At 50.2% G+C, this 24,173-nt stretch overlaps 2 protein-coding genes across 2 annotated transcripts; one reads left to right on the top strand and one right to left on the bottom strand.

Annotated features, from left to right (window-relative positions):
* Positions 1-767: 767 nt before the first annotated feature.
* Positions 768-10,374, bottom strand: COQ4 (coenzyme Q4). The gene is made up of 8 exons (XM_042964426.1): positions 10,294-10,374; positions 9,924-10,056; positions 9,704-9,835; positions 8,194-8,290; positions 7,572-7,674; positions 2,149-2,278; positions 1,552-1,645; positions 768-1,034 (listed from the first exon to the last, which is right to left on the bottom strand). The coding sequence occupies exons 2-8, from the start codon at positions 9,991-9,993 to the stop codon at positions 863-865; spliced, it is 798 nt and encodes a 265-aa protein (XP_042820360.1). The 5' UTR covers positions 9,994-10,056; positions 10,294-10,374; the 3' UTR covers positions 768-862.
* TRUB2 (TruB pseudouridine synthase family member 2) lies at positions 10,320-21,953 on the top strand. The gene is given in 10 exon segments (XM_007094464.3): positions 10,320-10,526; positions 11,126-11,257; positions 12,946-13,020; positions 14,155-14,216; positions 15,835-15,916; positions 19,551-19,623; positions 20,161-20,297; positions 21,331-21,522; positions 21,525-21,571; positions 21,573-21,953. Coding segments are annotated over 10 exon segments (999 nt in total). The 5' UTR covers positions 10,320-10,411; the 3' UTR covers positions 21,657-21,953.
* Positions 21,954-24,173: the final 2,220 nt, after the last annotated feature.

Here is a 24,173-nt window from a genome sequence, read left to right as displayed (position 1 = left end):
CAAAACTCTCAGTGTTTCTCGTTCTAAAACCCAAGACAGGGTCACTCACTCTTCCGGTGATTCTTTCAACCTGCCTGTCCCCAACTCCTTGGCCCTGACCCAGGGAAAATGTCTGGGTGCCATTCCAAAATGAATCAGCAGCCTCAGAGCTGCCTCCTCACCTGTGATCACAATGAGGATAATTGCCTTCTGTCCCCGGGGCCCTTTCTCTGAAGCCCTCTTCTGAGTGTCACCTCACGAAATCCCCACAGTGACCCTAGGAAGTAGGTGCTGTTTTCATTCCCCTTTTACTGATGATGAAATGGGCTGACAGGGGGGCCAAGTTCCTCTGCCGGAAAATGATGGAGGAATTGGGAATTTGAGTCCCAGTCTGTCTGACTTTAGACCAAAGGAAACAGGACAAGTAGCTGAAGTTCAGGCTGAAGGGAATGTCTGCCCTTGGTGCTCAAAGGCCCAAGGCTGCTAGAGGAAGAGGTAGATAGTTGGCCTGATGGCAGGCTTTATTCAGACAGCAGACTCACCTGCTCCTTTTCAGGCCTTTGTACCTGGGTATAGCCCTCACTGCTGGAGGAAATCCAGCCTGGCCCTCAAAAAACCCTGGATGGCAAAGAGCAGTCCAGAACAGGGGCAGTGGAACTGAGACATCCCGCCCCCACCAGCCTGGATGACCGATTCCCACTCACACATGGTTCTCTTTGGGCAACTCCTGGCTCCCTCCTGGGTGGCCCTCAAGCCACTCAGCAGTGGTTGTAACAAATTATGACAAATGATGTCCAAGGGTCAGTGTTCAAAGAAAAGGAACAAAGGTATGGCAAAAGAGTCTTCTGCCCCCAGGGGTTGAGGGTGGGCAGTACCTCAGGGCCTAGGCCAGGGCCCTGACAAGCATCGGGGGGTCTGTGATGCCCAGCTCCTCCCGTAGAGCCCTCAGGGGCTGCTCCCAGCGCCGCTCGTAGTACAGGTTGAAGACACATGGGGCTCTGCGCCCATTCTGAACTGCCCACGGGATCAGCTCCGAAACCAGCACCTGCAGGCCCCTGTGGGGCAGCAGAGGAAAAAGAAGACATAAGATCCCCAGGGCCAGGCACACTATGTGCCCAGAAGCTGATGCACATTTTCTCAGTTAATCCTCACAAACACCTTGAAAAGAAGGTAGTTATTATTTTCATTAGCAGATGAGGAAACAGAAACTCAGTGAGGCAAAATCTTGTGCCCAAGGCTACATATTTTGGGTATGCTGAAGCCCAGATTTAAATCAGGGGCTACCTAGCTCCGGAAACTAACCCTGGATTTGCCACTCCTTCCCACCAGCCCCACCCTCGCAAGTCCATTGCTCTGACCCAACACTGAGGCCTGGCCCCAAAGCCCCTAGAGAGTCCTGTGAAACATCCAAACTTCATTCGTTGCCTTGGAAATCCTATGCCAGACTGGTTTCACCTTTTTGCCCCATTCCTTCTACCCTGGCTTCCTAGAGAAGGTGATATGCTTGTCCCATTTCCTGGAGCCGTGGCTCCTCTGAGTTCTCCCCCAACCCCTTGCCACTTGAGAACTTACTGGGTATGGAGTCGGATCGGTCCAAAGAGAGCACCCAGGATGCACATGGGCAGGCCGGTCTGGACAGCCTCAAACCACTTCACCACGATCTCCCCTGGGGGGCAGGGTGAGGGACGGGGTGGGAGGTGAGAAGGGCCCAGGAGGAGAGGCCATGGTGCTCGTGGCGGAGCAAAGCCCTGGCTCCTCTTTAATCTCTACCAGGTTAGCTGTGCCCAGTCCTGGCTCCCACTGGGCTTTGGAGCACTTGGCTTGGGTGCAGGAAAGGGCCTGGGGAAGAGCAGAAGAAGATAAGGGCTGGAAAGGAAGCTTGGGGTCAGTGTGCAGAGGACTCTAAAAGCCGGGGTGAGAAGTCCAGGGTGGTTCCTCCAGGCCTCAGGGAGTTGCAGAGGGTTTCAGAGCAGGGAGCCCGGGTCAGCTTAGGAATCGTACAGGCAGTGGTTCAGACACACACCCAAGATGTTCAGAAAGCAGGAAAACGAGGCACTGAGCTGGCTAACTGGTGGGTGACAGACCCAGGTGGCCAGGCTGGCTGGAACCTCCCACCTCACTCCACCCCACCCATCGCCACTCTCAAGGCAACTGGGGGGGAGCACTCACCCAGCATGTTGGTGGGCATCCCCAGCAGGGTGTGGAGCATGTCGTGTACCTCCCGGTACCGTTGGATCACATATGCTAGTTCCTCATCGTCCACGAATCGGGTGGGTGCTCGGGTGTCTGGGGAGACCCTCTGACAACAATGAGCCTCCCCTGTATCTCTTCCCAACTGTCCCCAAGGCCTAACTGGCCAACCTCTCTTTGACTGTGAACCACTCCCACCAAATTCATACCCACCAAAAATCTCTGAGGACTGTTTCTTTTCTTCAAAAAAAAAAAAAAAAAAAAATTTTTTTTTTTTTTTTAAACGTTTATTTACTTTTGAGAGTGCGAGCCAGGAAGGGGCAGGGAGACAGAGGGAGACAGAGAATATAAAAGAGGCTCCAGGCTCTGAGCTGTCAGCATAGGGGCTCGAACTCAAGAACTGTGAGATCATGACCTGAGCCGAAGTTAGATGCTTAACCGACTGAGCCACCCAGGCGCTCCCTCTGAGGACAGTTTCTGTCCATACCTGCCAACAGGGGAGTCTGCAGGCAGGGGATATAGTGGCACTGACACCTCCATGGCCTACCCCAACTCACACAGAATGTCTCAGCCTGTTGGAATTTATGGCAAAGAAGCTCCATGGGGTAGGAGGAAGTGGTAGTTGTTTAAGCGGATAGAGTTCCAGGTAAAAGTCCTGGAGGTTGGCTTCACAACAACGCGAATATATTTAACACTACTAACTCTCCACTTAGAAATGGTAAAGATGACAACTTTTTTTTTTTTAAATGTTTTATTTTTGAGACACAGAGAAACAGAGCATGAACGGGGGAGGGTCAGAGAGAGAGGGAGACACAGAATCCGAAGCAGGCTCCAGGCTCTGAGCTGTCAGCACAGAGACCGACACGGGGCTCAAACTCACAGACCGTGATATCATGACCTGAGCCGAACTTGGAAGCTCAACTAACTGAGCCACCCAGGCGCCTGTTTTTTTTGTTTTGTTTTGTTTTGTTTTTTTTTAAGTAAACTCTACCCCCAACATGGGGCCCGAACTCCTGACCCTGAGATCAAGAATCACATGTTCTGACTGAGCCAGCCAGGCTCCCCTGAGATAGCAACTCTCATGTTAGTTCACCTTATGTTAGGTTTAAACCACAATTAGAATAAAACAGGAAAAGAAGAAGCTTCCAAGACCCCTGACCCTTTTTTTTAAAAAAAGGTTTTATTTTTTCAAGTAATCTCTGTACCCAACACGGGGCTTGAATTTACAACCCTGAGATCAAGAGTTGCACACTCTGCTGACTGAACCAGCCAGGTGTCCTGGCCCTGATCCTTCACATAAGCTGCTCCCAGCCTAGGGTACTCTCCCCCGAAACCCTCAGTTTCACCTTGACAATTTCTATCTGTCCTTTATGACTTGCCTTACGTGTTCCTGCTGCAGGGAGGCTGTCTATGACCTTTGACCGATCAGGTCCATGTTATGGTCTCTTGCAGCATCCTGTATCTTGTATTGTGACGTAGTGAGTCTGCCCTTCTTCTAGGCCTGGACTTTCCAGTACAGCAGCCACTTACCACATGTGGCCACCAAGCCTTGAAATGTGCCGTAGTGTGTATAAAATACACACTGAGTTTTGAAGACTTGGCATGAAGAGAGCAATGTAAAATCTCAGTAATTTAGAAATATTGATTACATGCTGAAATGATAATACTTTGGGTCCATTAGGTTAAACATACAGTAATATGCTATTAAAGTTAATTCCACTTGTTTCTTTCTGCTTTTACTGAAGTGGCTAACAGCAAGTTTTAAAGCCTCCTACTGGGGGCGCCTGGGTGGCTCAGTCGGTTGGGCGTCCGACTTCAGCTCAGGTCACGATCTCGCGTCCGTGGGTTCGAGCCCCGCGTCGGGCTCTGGGCTGATGGCTCAGAGCCCGGAGCCTGCTTCCGATTCTGTGTCTCCCTCTCTCTCTCTGCCCCTCCCCCATTCATGCTCTGTCTCTCTCTGTCTCAAAAATAAATAAACATAAAAAAAAAAATAAATTAAGCCTCCTATTGGCTTGCGGTCTCTGTCTGTGAACGGTGCGGCAGCAGCCTTTCGGCTGCAGAGGGGCTACCAGCTGATTTGCTCACTGTTGTATCGCCAGGGCCTGGGTGAATAAACGTCTCACGAATACGTGAGTAAAAGGCCAGCTCCCGGCAATTTTCTGACCCCAGGAAGGGATGACAACTGTCCTCTTCTTACCCACCCACCTGCTCAGTCCTCAGCAGCACCCATGCACAACGGGAACAGTGTGGTGTTCCTGTCCTCAAAGCATGTATCAGCCTGTCCAGGGGCCAAAGGATTTGATGTCTTCGTTGCTTTTGGGGTTGCTGGCTGAGTGGCCTTGGTCCGCATCTGTGACCTCATTGGGTCCCGGGTCCTAATCTCTTCTTCTTTTAAAAAAAAAAAATTTTTTTTTTTTTAATGTTTATTCATTTTTGAGAGACAGAGCTGAAGCAGGGGTAGGGCAGAGAGAGAGGGAGACACAGAATCCAAAGCAGGCTCCAGGCTCTGAGCTGTCAGCACAGCCCTGACACGGGGCTTGAACTCACGAACCATGAGATCACGGCCTGAGCCGAAGTCAGCCGCTTAACTGACTGAACCACCCAGGTGCCCCACTTCTTCTTCTTTTTTTTAATGTTTTACTTATTTTTTAGAGTGCAAGAGGAGGAGGGGCAGAGAGAGGGACAGGATCCGAAGCGGGCTCTGCGCTGATAGCAGTGAGCCCAGTGTGGGGCCTGAACTCACAAGCTGCAAGATCATGACCTGAGCTGAAGTTGGATACTTAACCAACTGAGCCACCCAGGTCCCCCTCCTAAGCTGAAGGCGATCACGGTGACAACAACTATATTTATCAAGTATCTACTATGCGTCAGCACTGTATGAAGTCCTTTACATATATCATCACACTGCACCCTCATGATCATCTGGTGGTAGATATTATGAGCCTCAGAGACAGATAAGAAAAATGGGCTCAGAGAAGTTAAGTAACTTCCCGAAGATTACACAGCTAATCAAGTGGCTGGAACAAAGTCTGTTGGATTCCAAAGCCAGTAGCCTTAACATCCATTATTTATAAACCATGTTGAGTGCCCTGGCAGCTAGACATTAGGTTCCCTTACCTTAGATAAGTGATATGAGGTTCAGAGAGGTCAAATGATTTGCTCAGGGCCATAAAGCTGGGAAGAGAGGTATGATCCTAACTTAAGCTACTCTTAACTCCAGAGCCCATGCTCAAAATCTTGACACCACAAGATGACCATACCCTCTACCAATGTCAGCCTCAGGGAGGGTGGCCTCACCTTGAACTTTGATATAAATCTCTGCTGGGACAAAGGTATTCCTTCTCATTCCGTGGGCTGCTGGTGTCAGTGCTCTACAAGTGTCACAATCTCTAGGGCTGTTATCACAACTAGGGCTGAGACTGGGCAAGGTGCCCAGGGAGGCCCTGGCAGTCCCATCCCCTCCACAGCAACAAGATGAAAGGCAGTCCCTCCCTGGGTGGCACTTGGGGAAGGCTACCCTGGTGGGTTTCCCACTGATGAAAGAACTTGCTTCCTGGTGAAATCTGAGCAGATGGTAGAAAATGGGGCAGGGGCAAGTGTCAGGAGAGTATAGGGAGCAGATTATTTTCTCAGGGACAACGATCTTCTAGAGTAGTAGGTTCTCAACTGCCCACCAGGGGATATTTGCAACATCTGGAGACATTGGTGGTTGTCATAACTTAATGGGGTGCTACTGCCATCTACGCGTAGAGGCCAGGGAGGCTGTTAAACATCCTCGAATGCACAGGGCAGCCCCTACAAAGAATTAAGTGGGCCCAAAAGTCCGTAGTGCCAAGGTTCAGAAGCCTAGTTCTAGAGCAACCTGGAGGGCCCTTTGACAGAGGTGCTTTGATGGGATGTGTGTATTTTGGGAGGGAGGGGTTGAGACAGGGAAGGTGGCCCAGCTATATCCTAAGGCCCTTTTATAAATCAGGCCATGGGGCACCTAGATGGCTCAGTTGGTTGAGCATTAGTTAGTCTCTTGGTTTCGGCTCAGGTTGTGATCTCACGGTTTGTGGGATCGAGCCCCACATGGGATTCTCTCTCTCCCTCTCTCTCCACCCCTCCCCCGCTCTCTCTCGTGCTCTCAAGATAAACATTAAAAAAAAAACAACAAATCAGGTCATGTTACTACCCTAGTTGAAACCCTCCATGTCTTCCCATTGCTCCCGCTATAAAATACAGACTTCTTCCCATGGCTGGCAGGGTCTGACCTGTCACCCGCTGGCTGCCCCCCTGACTCCTATGTGGCCGCCTTGGTCAGTTTTCCTGTTCTGAAATACACAGGGCCTTGCACTTGCCAGGCCCTCTGCTCCTCCTCCTCTTCCGAGTCTCCTCAGAGGGGCCTCCTGTGACCTCCCCATCAGACATGGGCCTCCGACCCCGCCTCGTCGTCCTCCATCATGCTGACTGTTGTTCTCACCATCTGCGAGAATGGAAGCTCCACAACAGCAGGCTCTTTGCCAGTTTCGCTCTCTGTGTCTCAACTACTGAGAACAGTATTGGACATTCTAAGTAGTCAATAACTATTTGACCTGAATTTTTACACAAATTTTTTTCTCTTATTGCTTTACTGTTTTCTTCTCCAAACCAGAATATTAGTATCTCAAGAGCAGGACTTTGTTTAGTTCACCATTATATCTCCAGCACCCGTAACCATGGATGGCACAGGGCAGATTCTGAACAAATGAGTGAGTTCCTCAGTAGCTGGGACTCTCCCCACCAGCTCCTTTCCTCCTTGCCTGGGGCAGAGAGTGTCACAACTTGTCATACCCTATCTCTAGAACTGGGGGGACATAGTACAGCAGTTGAGAGCATGATCTGGGAATGCCTGGATGGTTCAGTTGGTAGAGCATGTGACTTTTGATCTCAGGGTTGTGAGTTTGAGCCCCACAATGGGTGTAGAGATTACTTAAAATGTTAAAAAAAAAAAAAAAAAAAGGTGTGATCTAAGTATGAATACTGCCTCCATTTATACTGGCTGTATGAAATCATCAAGTTGCTTAAGTGCTCTGAGTCTCAGTTTCTTCATCTATTAAAGGGGATAATAATAGGACATACCTGACAAGGCTGCTGGGAGGGTTCAGCAAGACCAGGTATGAGCCTGGCACCTGACATTCAATAAGAGAGTTTGGTTTTGTTTTGTTTTAGTAAGACACTACTAAATACTGGCCAGTATTATCCCTTGGAGTTCCTGGCCCATTTGCCTGTCCCATAGAAAATGACAAAGCCTTGGCACAAGGGACAAAAAGCACACCTGCCCGTGGTGGCCACTCAGGACTCCTTCTTCCTCAGGATGTCACTCCCATGCCCTTCTCTGCCCTTCCTGGTGACTGTCAAATGCACAGAAGCTGGAAACTCACATTCACATCTAGGAAACGGAGATACTCTTGGCCAAGTGAGCCCTCAGGCAGACTACGGAGCTTGTCCAGGTCAAGGGTAGACAGTAAGATCCGCGGACGCTCCCTGCAAGGCAGAAGGCAGGACTTAGGTATTAGAAGTGCATCAGCAAAGGCAGGTGAGAGATCCAGTTAGAGCAAGGGTGTGAGAAGTGAAAGGGCAGAGAGCAATAATGGGGCCACAAATCCTACTGCAGGACGATGGCAGGTGCCGAGGAGATTATGACAAGCTAAGGCCACAGTCTCTGCTTATAGGGGCACAATCTCGGGGGCATGTCTCAGATGTAATCAGGGTACTCACAAAGGGCACTGCAGGGCTGGGGGGTTATAGCTAGCCTGTTAGGAGAGCTTAGGGAAGGCAGAGGGCTCTGTGGCTGGAACTGGGCTGAGGCCACTACACTGCACTACCCACGGGTCATCACAGTGTTATGTGAATGGCGCCCATGGAGTTGGGCAGTGCCCAGCCTGGGCAGACATCCATGGCCAGTGCATCAAGAAGAGCTCCCCAGAGGAACACAATGTGACCTCAGAGAGATCAGGATCCCCAGAGAATTTCCTCAATCCCCCAAGCAGAGTTGGGACCTACCGTAGAATCTGGGCACCCTCTGGATCCCTCTTCATTTGGTCCCTGAGGACCTTCAGGGCATGAAGTCCTGTGGTCTCCCCTAGAACCGCGACCATGTCTAAAAGAAAAGAAATGGGGACAAATGTAGGACATGATCTTAGGTAAGTTACCAGACCTGATCTGAGCCTGTCTCCTACAGGATAAACTGAAATACAATCTATCTCTTAGGTACAAGGATTTGTTAAATATTTAGCAAATCTCCTTGCACACAGTAAGTGCAAAATACATGTACCTATAATTATTACCATTGTTACTAATCTAATGGGTTGAGAAGGCTCTGGTTAGCACAGTGCTCTAAAGAGTTTACAAATCACTTTTACACCCATTATTACAACAGAATACCATGCCTCCATTGATAGGTGCAAGCTTTGGCATCAGAGTGCTAGGTTTGGGTTCAGCTGCAATCTCACTATTTAGGTTAACTTGTGCAAACTGCTTCCAAGCCTCAGGGTCCTAATTTATGAAATGTGGAAAATACCTTTCTCATAGGGTTAATGTGAAAAATCAAGAACACCGTGTACATAGAACACTTACTGCAGTGAACGACCAGAATAAAAGCTCGGTGAGCAGTTAGCATCATCATTTAAAAAAAAATTTTTTTTCATGTTTAGTTTTGACAGAGAGAGAGAGAGAGACAGAGCATGAGGGGGGAGGGGCAGAGAGAGGGAGACACAGAATCTGAAGCAGGCTCCAGGCTCTGAGCCATCAGTACAGAGCCCGACGCGGGGCTCAAACTCACGGGCCGTGAGATCACCACCTGAGCCGAAGTCAGACACTCAACCGACTGAGCCACCCAGGTGCCCCAGCATTATCATTTTTATTAGTAGGAGTAATAGTACTTTCCAGAATACTTAGAATCCTGAGAGGGAGGATAAATGTACTGTAGAACCCCAATATGTTTAAATGCAGCAAACACTGGGCATTTGTTATGTCAAGGCACAATCTAAAATACTGCTGAGGGGTGCCTGGGTGGCTTAGCCCGTTGAGGTATGATTCTTGATCTCTGGGTCGTGAGTTCGAGTCCCATGTTAGGCATACAGATGACTTAAAAAATGCTGCTGATACAGTGGAATAGGGCAGTCATGGTCTCTGACCTCATAAAGTTTAATTTTTAGTGGGCTGTTACAATTTGACGCATGTTATTATAACAAACAAATCATCTATTTAGTGGAGAGGTTCTCATTGTGGCTGGATAACTGAATCTTCCGGGAAGTAGTTTATTTAAAAACGCAGGCCCTTCTCTCCCCTCCCTTCCCTTCCCTTCCCTTCCCCAGGCTTGGCCGGTCCAGACTGAGGTCAGGGTGGGACCCGGGCATCTGCATTTTTGTGAGCCTTGCGGGTGATGATGGGGTGCAGCCAGGTTTGGGTACCCCGGCCTAGTTTATTCTCCAGTTACCCCCTAGGAGACGGGTAGAGAGAGGTCGGCACCTGCCCAGGCTTCCCAGGCAAGGGCGTGCGCGGGCAGCCTTACCGTGGCGGTACGGGTTGTAGAGGGCCATTCCGGCCGAGCCCGCGGCCAGCAGAACCTTCTGCAGCGGGGAGGTGGGGATGTGCTCAGGGTAGAGCTGGCCGGCGCCATGGCGCGCGCCTCGGAGCAGCACGTCTACAGGCATAAAAAAAAAAAAAAGAAAAAAGCGCCGCGGTCAGAGAGGCCGGGCGCCCCAGGCCTCCCTCTCGCCTCTGCCACTTACCTGCAGCCGGCCCCCGGTGCCCGGGGGGCGGGCGGAGAGGGCGCAGGGCAGCTCGCAGCAGGGTCGCCATGGCAGCGGGCACCCGCGAGCAGGGCCGGGTGGAAGCCGCACGCCTTTCCGGGCGCGGAGTGCTCTGAAGGGCGTTTGGAGGGGAAAAATCGTAGTACGGCCAGCAAAGGGTCCTATCGCTAAGTATCCGAAGAAAACCCAGACGGCCTGTCCGCTACCTACGTCCACCAAAGCAAAACTCTCCCCATGTCGCCTCACTCCCAGAAAGCTTTCCCACGTGAGCCCCGCTGGCATGGACTTCAGCGCCGGGCCCTACTTCCCTCCCCACTGCGCGTTTTCCCCGAGGCCAATAAGAACGAACCTCTTCCGGTTGCGAAACATGGCGGCGCCCAGGGTCAGGACATATTTGGGAACGGGACAGTATGGCACTTCCGTTGGGGTCCCGCTAGTCCACTAATCCGCGCCGTGGGCCTAGGGGAATGGGGTCCCGCCGCCTGGCGCTGGCGCGGCTTCATGGGCTCTTCGCGGTCTACAAGCCCCCGGGTCTGAAATGGAAGCACCTGCGGGACACCGTGGAGCTGCAGCTTCTGAAGGGTGAGTGCCTCGAACCGGACCCACAACCCCGCTTCGGTTCTCCCGGGAATCCATCTCCGCTTCTCATCCTTCAGGCAAAATAAAGTCATGTGACCCAGTTCCCCGGGCAGATCGCTTTCCAGATCGCTGGTTCTGTACACTCCCTTACTCCTCGCTTTCCCCCCGCGTTCAGATGGGTAAACAGACTCAGTGTTGTCCGTTGTCATAAGTAGTAGAATCAGAATTTGAACCAGTCTGTTTCTTTCTCTTTTTTTTTTTGCCTTTTCTCCTTATGTTTATATTTTTAAGTTGTTTTTATTTTAATTCCAGTATAGTTAACATACAGTATTAAATTGGTTTCAGGTGTACAATATAGTGATTTGACAATATAGTGATTTAACAATTTTATGCATTACTCAGTGCTCATCATGATAAGTGTACTCTTTATTTCCCAGTACCTATTTCATCCGTTCCCCACCCACCTTCCCAAGTCTGTGTCTTAACTGCTGCTATTTGCTACATCGTGGGCTTTCTCTTCTACAGCTCCATTCTTCCCTGTTCCACCTTCCCCACGTGTTCAGACAGAACTGACCGGATATCCTTTACCTTTGTGTACTCAGGTGTCAATGCTGGGAAGCCTCCTGCCCCTGAACAGCGTGTTCGGTTCCTGCTGGGCCCCATGGAAGGCAGTGAAGAGAAGGCGCTTACCCTCACAGCCACCAGTGTGCCTTCTCTCACCAACCATCCGCTGGGTAAGGCACCTTCAGGCCAGGGCCTGGATGTCACTCCCCAGGTAATCTCTGCCCAGAGTCCGTGTCCCAGTCAGTGCTTAGATTCCTGTCCCAGATCCTTGAAGGGCCACAGCAGGGATGACGTATTTGACCAGGGATTGGCCAGTTTTCCTGAAAAGAGCCAGAGAGTAAATATTTTAGGCTTTGCGGGCTCAACTCTGCCATTGTAGTGCAAAAGAACCTATAGATGGGACGCCCAGGTGGCTCAGTCCGTTGAGCATCAGTCAGACTTCGGCTCAGGTCATGATCTCCTGTTCATGGGTTCAAGTCCTGCATCAGGCTCTGTGCTAACAGCTCAGAGCCTTGAGCCTGCTTTAGATTCTGTCTCCCTCTCTCTCTGCCCCTCCCCTGTTTGTGCTCTGTCTCTCTCTCTCTCTCAAAAAATAAAATAAAACGTAAAAAAAAAAAAAAAAAAGAACCTGTAGGCAGTGTGCAAAGCAATGAGCCTGGCTGTGTTCCAATGCAACTTTATTTGTGAAAAGTGACATTTGAGTTTCATATAATTTTCCTATGTCACAAAATATTATTCTTTTGATTTTTTTGAACCATTTAAAAAAGAAAAAAGAAATTTAACTCATGGGCCATTAAAAAAACAAGTTTGGGGATATAGCCTGTAGACTGTAGTTTGCTGACCCCTTTTAATTATATTGTAATTATTCTGGGACTCCAGACGGCAATTGACACCCTCAGGTAGAAGTCCTAAGGAGGGAGTTTCGGACTCTTGGGAAAGAGTGACTTTTTTAGTCAACAGAGCTGCCCAAGAATGGAACGGGTTTTATAATGAGCTCTCTGTCACTAGATGAGATTAGAAAGATTGAGGGGCTTGTCCAGAAACCATTAAAATCCCTTTGACAGTGATATTTAGTGACTCTAAAGTGTAACAAGTATGATGTACTGAGGATCCTCTCTGTACTAGATACTGTGTTAAGCTTTTACCAAATACCATCTCATAGAATCTTCACCAGAATCCTATGAGGTGGGTCCTGTTCTCATTTTTCAGATGAGGAAACTGAGGCTCAGTGTTGACATTAAGTAACATAGCCTGAATTCAGTAGGCACTTAACCATCCTGTATCCTTCCCTTAGACACCTCTTGATCTATAGAAGGGTATATGCTTCTGACTCATTTCCTGTGTATGGTCTTTTTTTTTTTTTTCTTTTTCTTTAACAGCATTATCGAGATAGAATTGATATACAAAAAACCACATATTTTAATGTATGTATTTTTGATGAGTCGTTCATTCTTTCACTAGGTATTTCCTGAGCACCTAGGTTCTCTGGGGGTAGAATTAGGAACCCACGCCCTGCCTTCAGGAACTTACCATGTCCATTTTCTCCCTGGGGTGGCCAGGAGTCTCCTTCTGCAGCAGCTGAGTAGGAAACTCGAGTCCCAGTGTTATGCCCAGTCTACGCAAAGCCTCTTACTGGGGGAGCGATGAGAGACAGAGTAACAAGCCCTTTTTCTGGGCCCAGGGGACTGAAGAAGTGGTTCTAGGCCCCAGAATCCATGGTAGGGAAGCCCGAGAGTCCACCCCCATCCTGGTTTGGGCTCCATGAAGCTACATTCTAGGAATGAGATCACCATGCAGGCCAAAGTCATCCTGGAAGCTGGATTCATTGAGGAAAGGGACCTTGTTTGTTTCTTTCCAGTCTGTGGACCAGCATTCACCAGCTTGAAGGTTGGCGTGGGACACCGGCTGGATGCCCAGTCGTCTGGGGTGCTTGGTAGGTGATGTGGTGAGCCTGGGGGTGCAGTGATGTGGTGAGCCTGGGGGAGAACTGGGGAGCTGCCAGGAACCCGGCTTACTTCCAGCCTGACAGCCATTTCTCACCATTGCCCTCCTCCCCTGATTCCTGCCCCAAGTCTGATCAGCTGCTGGAAGGGCCAGTGGGGGGTGAGGGGGAGGGGATGTCACAATTGCCCACCTTTATCAAGTGATTCCTGTATGTGACATGTGGTACAAAGCCCTTTGTGCACATATATTCCTGACTACAACCTTATTAGGTAGATATTTTATGATTTTATGAAGAAAAGAAGGCTCCAGGAACTTAGGTGACTTGGTCTGGGTCACGTGGCTAGTGAATGCCCCTCGTCCAGGGAGGGAAAATGGTCATCACTTGTGGGGGGTAGCCAAGCGCGTGACTGGCCCCATTGGCCAGGGTCTGAATGTCGCTGGAGCTGGACACACAAAGCCCTGAGTCATGAGCCATCTGTGCCCCCGGGGTCAGGCGGTGGCCACATCCTCCATGCACGATAGTCACAGTCCCCTTGTCTAACTTCCTGGGGCACAGGCAGGCAGACATGATCTCATGCTCCCTCTCCAGGAGTGAATGGAGGGTCATTCTCTCCTTCAGCCAGAGGGAGAAACAGCCAGAAAAAGGCAGGGAGTGGTCACAGTGCCCCTTTATTGGACCCTTCCTTTGTGCTGATTTCTTCCTGTGCATTGCCTCAACCTTCACAACACCCGCAGGGATCAGATGGCATTTTTATCCCCAGTTTGCTGGTGGGGAGCTTGAGGCCCAAGTAGGTTAAAGGACATGCTTAGAGCCATCCCACATTTGAGTGCAGGTCTGTGTGACTGGGCCAGTGGTCTCTTGCTTTTGAGCACATCAGAATCCCCTGGCGAGCTTACTAAGGATCCTAGGCCCCTCCTCTCCAGCAGTCAGAGTTAGTATGTATGGGTGGGCCCTGAAATCTGCATTTTCATATCTATGCAGAAGAGCTTACTTGTGCTGTCCTTGCCCCCCTCTGCTGGCTTTAGTAGCATTGAAGGTGGGAGTATTCTGGTGGTGGCTGTAAGGGTTGGGGGTCCCAGGGAAGGGGGAGTCAGGTGTGAGATCAGCCTTGCTGTCTTTCAGTGCTTGGCGTGGGACACGGACGCAGCCTCCTCACCGACATGTACAATGCTCACCTCACCAAGGTATGGGGGTGCTGGGGACAACTCATTTAGCCCCTGGTCCTTTCCCTGGGAGTCACTGGTGGGACTCTGAAGCCGAGAGGATTCTGTGGGGGAACGGGCCCGGCCATCAGCAGGCATTGTTTTATGGCCGTGTGCTGGGGGATAAGGATAACACAGCAACGGCTGTAGGCATTACTGCGTGCGGGCTGCTCTGTGCCGAGCGCTGCACGTGGACCCCTGTGGACTCCCTTGTGGATGCCTCACAACTTCCCCAAAAAGTGGGATCTAGTGTTAACCCACCTTACAGATGAGAGAACTGAGGCGTTGAGAGGGGATGTCACTTGCCCAGGGTCGTGCAGCCTGTAAGGAACAGAGCTGGGATTTGAACCTGGATCTGTCTGACACCAGAGCCCGATCATGACACCACTCCGTTCCGTCCTCAAGACTGAGAAGTGGATGTCGCCGCCTAGACCTCAAGGAGTTTGTGTCTGGGCTGGGGCCGTGGAGTCTGGCACCATGAATGGGGACAGAGGTGCCGTGTCAGAGAGCCTACATTTTTAGTGGTTAAGAGCAGTTTTTGGAGCCAAATGGCTTCAGTTCAAAACTAGCTTCAAGGTGTCTGGTTAAGCGTCCAACTCTTGATTTCGGCTCAGGTCATGATCTCATGGTTTGTGAGTTGGAGCCCCGTGTCAGTCTCTGTGCTGACAGCCCAGAGTCTGTTTGGGATTCTCTCTCTCCCTCTCTCTGTGTCCTTCCCCTGCTCCTACTCTCTCTATCTCAAAAATAAATAAACATTAAAAAACAAAACACAGGGGTACCTGGGTGGCTCAGTCAGTTAAGCGTCTGACTTCGGCTCAGGTCATGATCTCACGGTTCATGAGTTCGAGCCCTGCATCGGGCTCTGTGCTGATAGCTCAGAGCCTGGAGCCTGTTTCAGATTCTGTGTCTCCCTCTCTCTGTGTCCCTCCCCAGCTTGTACTCTGTCTTTCTCTCTCTCTCTCTCTCAAAAATAAATAAAAACATTAACAAAACAAAAAACACATAAAAAACAGCTTCTACTCCTCTGCCAGCTCTGGGTCCTTGGGTGGATTGCTTAATATCTGTGTATCCCCCCTTCCTCAAGTCTATAATGGGAGAGATAATAGTACCTCCTCCATAGGGTTACTCTGAAGTTTAAATTAGTAACTGCGTGCAATGTACTTAGCACAGGCACTTAGCACAGTCAATAAATTATTGTCACTGTTGCCATCATCTCTGTGACAGAGGCAGCTTCACAGATTGTATTTGGAGGGGTGGGGAGAAGCCAGCAGGGTGTACTGGGAAGGGCCCAGCATGATAAGTTGTCAGGTTTGTCTGGAGAGGAGAGTTATGCAGGCATGAGGTGGTCATAGTAGGGTTGTCATTGTCCTTTGCAGTCAGGTGATTGCTGTCATAGAAAAGTCTGGTGCCCTTCCCGAGAGGGGCAGTGAGGTGGCTGGGGGTCTCTGAGTGCCTGCGCTCCCTGAGGGGAGACCTGAGGAACCCCCCCACCTGTGGCGTGTCTAGCAGGTTGGGGGTTTGAGCTGTCGGCTCCCTTCCTTCCTCAGTGCTGAGGGAGAGCAGAGACACTGACCATATCTTCCCCTCCCTGTCCCTGCAGGATTACACGGTGCGTGGCCTCCTGGGCAAAGCCACAGATGACTTCTGTGAAGATGGGCGGCTGGTGGAGAAGTCAACATATGGTGAGAGCCCGCAGGAGCCCAGGGCAGAGGGAGGAGCAGCTGTGGCTGCCTTTGCATTTGCTGTCCCTTGGTTCCTACGCCCCCCCCCACCCCCCCCACTCCCCGTGCAGGCCATTCAGCCTCCCTCGGTGACTCCCAACACACTAAGTTCAGTCTGGCTGTTAGAGGGCCTTGGGCACATGATTCTGTCTTCCATAAACAAATGCCATGTGTTCCCCCTTTGCTTCCCCACCTGGCATAAATGTCACCTCCCCAGGGAAGCTCCTCTAACCCCCAGATGAACGAGGTGGACTCTCAGAACAATAATCGACTAATGATTCATGATTATTTAATATCTGCCTTCCCATTACACTGTCACCCGTGAGAACAGGGACTGTGTCATTCCACTCCTGTGGTTACACAGCGCAGAGCCTGGGACGTGGGAGGTGCTTATTGGTTGGATGGATGGATGGTTGGAGGGTTGGCTGCTTGGATGGGGGCTGATGGATGGCTGGATGGCTCATTCTTTCCTTCTTACTCTCCCCTGTGTTCTGACATTTTCCATAGATGTAATTCATTTCTTATTTAATGGATGTTTTTTGAGCACCAGCCACGTGCTAGGTACTGGGGGTGGGGAGAGGATGTATGATGAGTCAGATGGGGTCCCCAATCTCAGTGAACTCACAGTCCGGCAGGGAGAGCAAACACACACCACCACATCACCTGGAGAGGATTAGAAACATGTGGCAAAGTAACACGATTATGTCTGTACATGTGAGTGTATCAGCATACAAAACACATCTAAAGATAACTAGCAAGTTGACACTTCTGGGAGAGAGGAAGGCAGAATTTGGAGGAGAGGGGAGGTGTTTGTTAATGCTAATCTAAATTTCTGTTTTTCGTTTTTGATGTGTATTTATTTTTGAGAGAGAGAGAGAGAGTATGCATAAGTGGGGGAGGGGCAGAAAGGGGGGAGAGGACAGAGGATCCGAAGCAGGCTCTGTGCTGACAGAGAGCCTGATGTGGGGCTTGGACTTGTGAACCATGAGATCATGCCCTGAGCCACCCAGGTGCCCCCTAATCTAAATTTCTTAAAGAAGAAGGGCACCTGGGTGGTCAGTTGGTTAAGTGTCCAACTTTGGTCATGATCTCGTGTCGTGGTTCATGAGATTCAGCCTTGTGTCGGGTTCTGCACTGATGGTGCAGAGCCTGCTTGGGACTCTCTACCCCTGCATGTTTGTGTATGTGTACGTGCTCTCTCTCTCACTCAAAGAATAAATAAACTTAAAAAATTATTGTAAATTTCTTCTTTTTTTTTAAATTTACATCCAGATTAGCATATAGTGCAACAATGATTTCAGGAATAGATTCCGTGGTGCCCCTTACCCATTTAGCCCATCCCCCCTCCCACAACCCCTCCCGTCACCGTCAGTTTGTTCTCCATATTTATGAGTCTCTTCTGCTTTGTCCCCCTCCCTGTTTTTATATCCTTTTTGCTTCCCTTCCCTTATGTTCATCTGTTTTGTCTCTTAAAGTCCTCGTATGGGTGAAGTCATATGATGTTTGTCTTTCTCTGACTGACTTCACTTAGCATAATACTCTCCAGTTCCATCCACGCAGTTGCAAATGGCAAGATTTCATTCTTTTTGATGGCCGAGTAATACTCCATTGTCTATATAGACCACATCTTCTTTATCCATTCATCCATCGATGGACGTTGGGCTCTTTCCATACTTTGGCTGCTGTTGATAGTGCTGCTGTAAGCATTGGGGTGCATGTGTCCCTTCGAAACAGCACACCTGTATCCCTTGGATAAATGCCTAGTAGTGCAATTGCTGGGTCGTAGGGTAGTTCTGTTTTTAGTTTTTTAAGGAACCTCCATACTGTTTTCCAGAGTGGCTGCACCAGCTTGCATTCCCAATTTATTGTAAGTTTCTTAATGATTTAAAAGTTTTTTATAACATTTATTCATTTTTGAGAGACAAAGACAGAGCACGAGTGGGGGAAGGGCAGAAAGGGAGGGAAACACCACAGAATCTGAAGCAGGCTCCAGACTCAGCTGTCAGCACAGAGCCCGACGAGTGGCTTGAATTCACAAACCGTGAAATCACGACCTAAGCCGAAGTTGGATGCTTAACTGACTGACACACCCAGGCGCCCTTTTTTTCTTTTCTTTCTTTTTTTTTTTTTTTTTAAAGTGCCCCACTCTTGATTTCAGCTCAGGTCATGATCCGAGCATCATGGGATTGGGCCCTGTGTCAGGCTCTGTGCTGAGTGTGGAGCCTGCCTGCTAGAGATTCTCTCTCTCTCTCTGTCTCTCCCTCTCCCTCTCCCTCTCCCTCTCCCTCTCCCTCTCCCTCTCCCTCTCCCTCTCCCTCTCCCCCTCCCTCTCCCTCTCCCTCTCCCCCTCCCTCCACTCACTTGTGCTCTCTCTCTCTCAAAATGAAAAAAAAAAAAAGTTAAAAACAGAGCAAATTAATGCTGGGAAAGAGACCCAGGTGCAGACTGGCAGGAGCCAGGAGAAAGAAATGACAGCTCCAGGGGCGCCTGGGTGGCTCAGTCGGTTAAGTGTCCTACTTCGGCTCAGGTCACAGTTCGTGAGCTCGAGTCCCGCATCGGGCTTTGTGCTGACAGCTTAGAGCCTGGAGCCTGCTTCAAATTCTATGTCTCTCTCTCTCTCTGCTCCTCCCCCACTCATGCTCTGTCTCTCCTTCAAAAAGAAAAAAAGTGACAGGCTCCAGGAAGTCTTCCTGGAGGAGGCTACATTTGAGGCTCCTCAATGAGGGGGAAGGAAGCAATGGTGGGTGCATTTCAGGTAAGGCAACAGGGTGAATAAAGCCAGACAGAAGGAATAAGAGGCTTAGTCCCTTCCAAGCTGGCAAGCCTTTGGTTACCACACCTGTGCCCAGAGCTCTGGCCTTTGGAGTCAGAAGTTGGCACCTGCCCAGCTGGGTCCCAGGATCAGCCTTCTAGCCGTTCATGAGCGTCCCCAGGCTTGGCAGCTGCCTGCCCTTGTCACTCAGTGGGTCCAGCAGGCAGAGCCCCTCCCTCTTCTTGCCATCTGTTTCTGCGTTGAGACAGATGGCGCTCTCCCTCGCAGGGTCCCTGGCACAAGCAACCCTAGATTGGGGTTCAGGGGACCTGGCTTAGAATATTGGATAAATCTCATTTCCAGAAGAAACTTTTTTTTAATGTTTATTTATTTTTGAGAGAGAGAGAGAGACAGAGACAGAGCACGAGCAAGGGAGGCACAGAGAGATAGGGAGACACAGAATCCAAATCAGGCTCCAGGCTCTGAGCTGTGAGCATAGAGCCCAGTGCGGGCTCGAACTTGTGAACCATGAAATCATGACCTGAGCTGAAGTCGGATGCTTAACTGACTGAGCCACCCAGGCGCACCCAGAAGAAACTTGGAGTGTATGAGCCCCTTGAAAATGTCCTCACAATGCTGAGTTCAGATATAACTTTGTAAGAAGAGAGTTCTGGGCTTTCACAAGATTCTCAAAGGACTCTCAATCCTCTAGATGGGAACTCTGGGACAGAGGGTGCTCTGGGACACCCTCCAGGTTCCAAGGACAGGGCTGGTTTGGGGGGAGGGAGTTCGCCTGTCCTCAGCAGGCACCTGTGTGCTGACCATCCCCCCTGGCTTTTCCAGACCACGTGACCAGAGAGAAACTGGACCGGGTCCTGGCCCTGATCCAAGGTTCCCATCAGAAGGCCCTGGTGATGTAAGTGGAGCCCAACCCACACTTTCCTGAAAGGGGCCCTTGAGGAGGTGCTGGAAGAGCAAGAAATGCCCACTGGGCTCCCTGTAGGCTCCGCCCACCCTGGGGCAGATTCCATGCATCTCTTTGGAGCCCGCAAGCAGACTTGAAGCAGCCTTTCCTTCCACAGCACGCAGAAGTGTTTCTTTGTGCCAGGCCAGCCCCTGGGGAGACCAAGGGGGAACAAGAGACCCCGGCTGGCCTCAGTGGGAATATATGATTTAGTGGAGAAGGAAGCCAGGAACCCACATGATATGATGTAGAGCCAGGGGGTGGGGGCAGGCAGCATGTGCATGACTGGAAGCTGGGGGGTGTGTGCAGAGGAGGGCAGAGCCTGTATCTAAAGATTGGAGGGGACAGAGAAAAAGGTGGCTGGAAGGGCAGGGAAGATGGAAAGAGAATGAAGAGCTTCAGGAAAGCTCTTTCGTGAGAGGGGGCAGGGCCAGGGGCAAACAGTCTGCCCAGCTCCCCACTCCACGCCAGTCCCCTTCTCATCCCCAGGTACTCCAACCTCGACCTGCAGACCCAGGAGGCCTACGACATGGCCGTGAGAGGCTTGATCCGGCCCATGAACAAGTCCCCGATGCTGATAACGGGCATTCGATGCCTCCACTTTGCGCCTCCGGAGTTCCTCTTAGGTAGGCTCCCCCAGGAAGTTGGAGCAGTGAGATGGGGTTCGTGGGTTTACAGAGGCTGGCACGTGACAGCCCCAGTCTCTGCTGGCTAAGGCACCAGGACCAGCGTCCTCCTCCGCACGGGGCTGGACCTGACCAAGTCACACGGCACACGGATCGAATGCTGTCCTATCCGCTGCCAAGTCACCCTTTAGAGCCAGCCTTTAAGCGAGCAAGTTATACTCAGCAGCTCATCCCCGGATCTTTGCAGCGTTTCAGGTTTCAGTAAGCCATCAGACGGCACCCTCACCTCCCCAGTCCTGCCCACCTCCTTCTCTCTGTCTTACTAACCAGGGCTCCTTTCCTTGAGTACCGATCAGGGCTCTCCCAGTGCTAAGCACCTTATGTAGATTATCTCTCAGACTTCTCACAACCACCCATTTTATAGATGAACATAAGGAGTCTTAGAGCAGCATTTCTGGAACATTAACCTGCCCACAAATCACCTGGGGGTCTTTTTTTTTTTTTTTTTTTTAAGTTTATTGATTTATTTTGAGAGAGCGTGAGCCGGGGAGGGGGTAGAGAGCAGGGAGAGAGAATCTCAAGCAGGCTCCACGATCCGCTCAGCACGGAGCCCGATGTGGGGCTTCATCTCATTGGTGAGATCATGACCTGACCTGAGTCGAAATCAAGAAATCAAGAGTTCGGAGCTTAATTGACTGAACCACTCAGGTGCCCCCCCCCCCCCCCCCCCCCCTTTTTGAAGTTTATTCATTTATAGAGAGAGAGAGCTCTGGCGGGGGTGGGGGGGGGCGTGTCTTCTTTAAAGGCAACTTCTGACTCTGCAGGTTTGGGTGGGGCCTAAGATTCTGCAGGTCTAACAAGCTTTCAGGGCTGGCCCTTGGGCTACATTTGGAATGGCAGAGCCCTGGAGAACTAAGATACTTTGCTAGGGTTATCACCCAGCCAGGAGGTATCACAGGGAGTGGATCTAGATCAGCAGACACCAGAGGCTGTGCTCCCAACCGTGGGATCTGTTGTTATGTACCCCTGGCAGAGGTACAGTGCATGCACGAGACACAGAAGCAACTGCGAAAGTTGGTGCACGAGATCGGCCTGGAGCTGAAGACCACTGCTGTCTGCTCCCAAGTGCGGCGTACCCGTGACGGCTTCTTCACCCTGGACGACGCCCTCCTGAGGACCCAGTGGGACATACACAGCATCCAGAATGCCATCCAGGCCACAGCTCCCGGGTGGCAGTGGAACTGGAGAAGAGCTTGAGGCCAGGCCTGGGCACCCCGGCAGCGCCCCGACCCTAGCTGGTCCTGGGACTCCAGGGGGCCGAGCTCTGCCTCAGGGCTGGAGAATGGTGCTGGGCATTGAAGGGCCAGGCCACTGGTGGGGCACCGGATGGAAAAGACAAGAGTTGTTCCTGAGCGGCCACTGATAACTGTGCAGAAAGCAAGGGTAGGGGGAAGCTTTTCTACATGTGACATAAAACTCCGAAGCTGTAAGAAAAAAGATCCACAGACTTGAAACAGTTGAAAAGGAAGAACTTCTTTGTGAAGGAAAAGGTGGTAAACAAATGACAGACTGATAAAAATACTTGCAATATTTTTAAGAATGAATAGCCATAATGTATAAAGAACTCTTATAAAAAAGACAGAGACAAGAAAATTGGGCCAATGGCATGAATTGTGTGTGTGTGTGTGTGTGTGTATGTGTATGTATATATATAATAGATATATGTTCTATATACATATATTTTATATATATATATGTATATATGTATATATGGAAAGAAATACAAGTGGCCAGTAAACCAGAAATGATGCTCAATCTCTCTAATGATGAAAGATTTACAGATGAAAATGATATGCCTTCTCCTTGCCTTTCAAAACAATAAAAAGAGAATATCCAGTATTGGTGATGTGAGAAAATGGGCAATCTGTGCTATTGGTAGGAATGCACGACCGTGTAACCTTTTAGGAATACTTGGTAGTATGTGTCAACACTAAGAACACTCCTGCCCTGAGACTCAGTGGTTACAGTTTCAGGAATCTGTCTTCTTACTCTGATTCCAGAAAATTGTAGGTACATAGATGGTCATAGCTGCATTGTAATAGTAGCAAATAGGAAATGTCACTATCCTCCATCAGTAAGGGACTGTATAAATAGACGAGGTGTATATAAGGTCCAAAGGTTCTCTATTCTAAGGGCGCCTGGCTGGCTCAGTCAGTAGAACAGGCAACTTTTTTTTTTTTTTTAATTTTTTTTTTAATGTTTATTTTTGAGAGAGAGAGAGAGACAGAGTGTGAGTGGGGGAGGAGCAGAGAGAGAGAGAGGGAGACACAGAATCTGAAACAGACTCCAGGCTCTGAGCTGTCAGCACAGAGCCCGACGCGGGGCTAGAACTCGGGACCAGTGAGATCATGACCTAGGCCAAAGGCGGACGCTTAACTGACTGAGCCACCCAGGGTCCCAGAACACGCAACTCTTGATCTCAGGGTTGTGAGTTCCAGCCCCACGGTGTAGAGATAAGTTTAAAAAAGTAAAATTAGGGTGCCTGGGTGGCTCTTCCAACTCCTGGTCTCTGCTCAGGTCATGATCTCACGGTTTGTGAGTTCCAACCCCGCATCGGGCTCGTGCTGACAGTGCAGAGCTGCTTGGGGTTCTCTCTCTCCTCTCTCTGCCCCTACCCCCACCACACACTTGTGTGTGCATGCTTGTGCACGCTCCCATGCTCTCTCCCTCAAAAAAGTTTATTTTGAGGGAGAGAGAGAGAGAGAGGGAGTGAGAATCCCAAGCAGGCTCCGCACTTTGAGCACAGAGCCCGACGTGGGACTCGATCTTACAAACTGTGAGATCATGATCTGAGCTGAGATGAAGAGGCAGATACCTAACCCACTGAGCCACTCCAGGCACCCCGATAAATAAACTTTAAAAAAGTTAAATCTAAAAAAGGCTCTATTCTAATACTGTCAGGAAAATTACCAAAAACTGATTTTTGTAGCCTTTTTTTCTGCCAATTTGGTTTTTCTCTAGGCTTTGGACACCTTGATCCCTTGTGAACAGGGTTTTTGTTTTGTTTTTGTTTTTGTTTTATTTTGTTTTTTGGTCTGGCTCTCTTTTAACCTCTATCCATATAGATATTTCCTACTCACATTTGGGGTAGAAGGAGCAAGTTGGCCTCTGGCTAAGGTTCCAGTCTGGGCCCCAAAGGGAAACACTGCATGTCTCCTGTCCCTGCTGTCACCCTGGGAGAGGAGACCCCAGCCACCTTGGCGTCCTCACCTTCCCACCTTCCCTGCAAGCCTCGGCATGGTGCCAGGCAGGTGAGGCTCTGCGGGCTGCTGGCTGTGGGGCCTCAAAGAGCAGCTCCTTGACCTGTAACATGAGAATAATGGTTCTGCCTGTCTTGTGGGGTTGTTACACATGAAGTCATGGTGAGGTGCTCGCTGTGGGTAAGACCAGCACTGTGTGTGCGAGCCATCCAGCCATCCGCCTGCCGTGGCTGCTTTCTTCGGAACGGTGACCTAAGAGAGCTGTCACAGAGTCAGAGGCCTTCTCTCCATCACCTCTTGTTCATCTGGGGCGATAATCAGCTGGGAGCTGGACAAACACCTTGGCCAGGTGATCAAGGTCAACAGCGACAGTGATAAAGTTGTTGCCGTTGCCTGTATGTCCTCTTGATGTGAGGTGATGAAAATGCCCCTTCACCTCTGTGGTCTTCCTCCCAATAAGCCATGGCTCCAGTCTTCTGAGGACATGGGGACAGATTCTGGCAGTGAGGCATCCTACGAAATACCTGACCAGGACTCCTCAAAATCATCAAGGTCATCAGGGCACCTGGGTGGCTCGGTTGGGCCACCACCTTCGGCTCAGGTCGTGATCGCATGG

This window comes from Panthera tigris, chromosome D4 (assembly GCF_018350195.1).
Source record: "Panthera tigris isolate Pti1 chromosome D4, P.tigris_Pti1_mat1.1, whole genome shotgun sequence".
NCBI classification, from domain to species: Eukaryota; Metazoa; Chordata; class Mammalia; order Carnivora; family Felidae; genus Panthera; species Panthera tigris.
The sequence above is the reverse complement of the archived record's forward strand: the minus strand, read 5'-3'. Positions and strand labels throughout refer to the sequence as shown.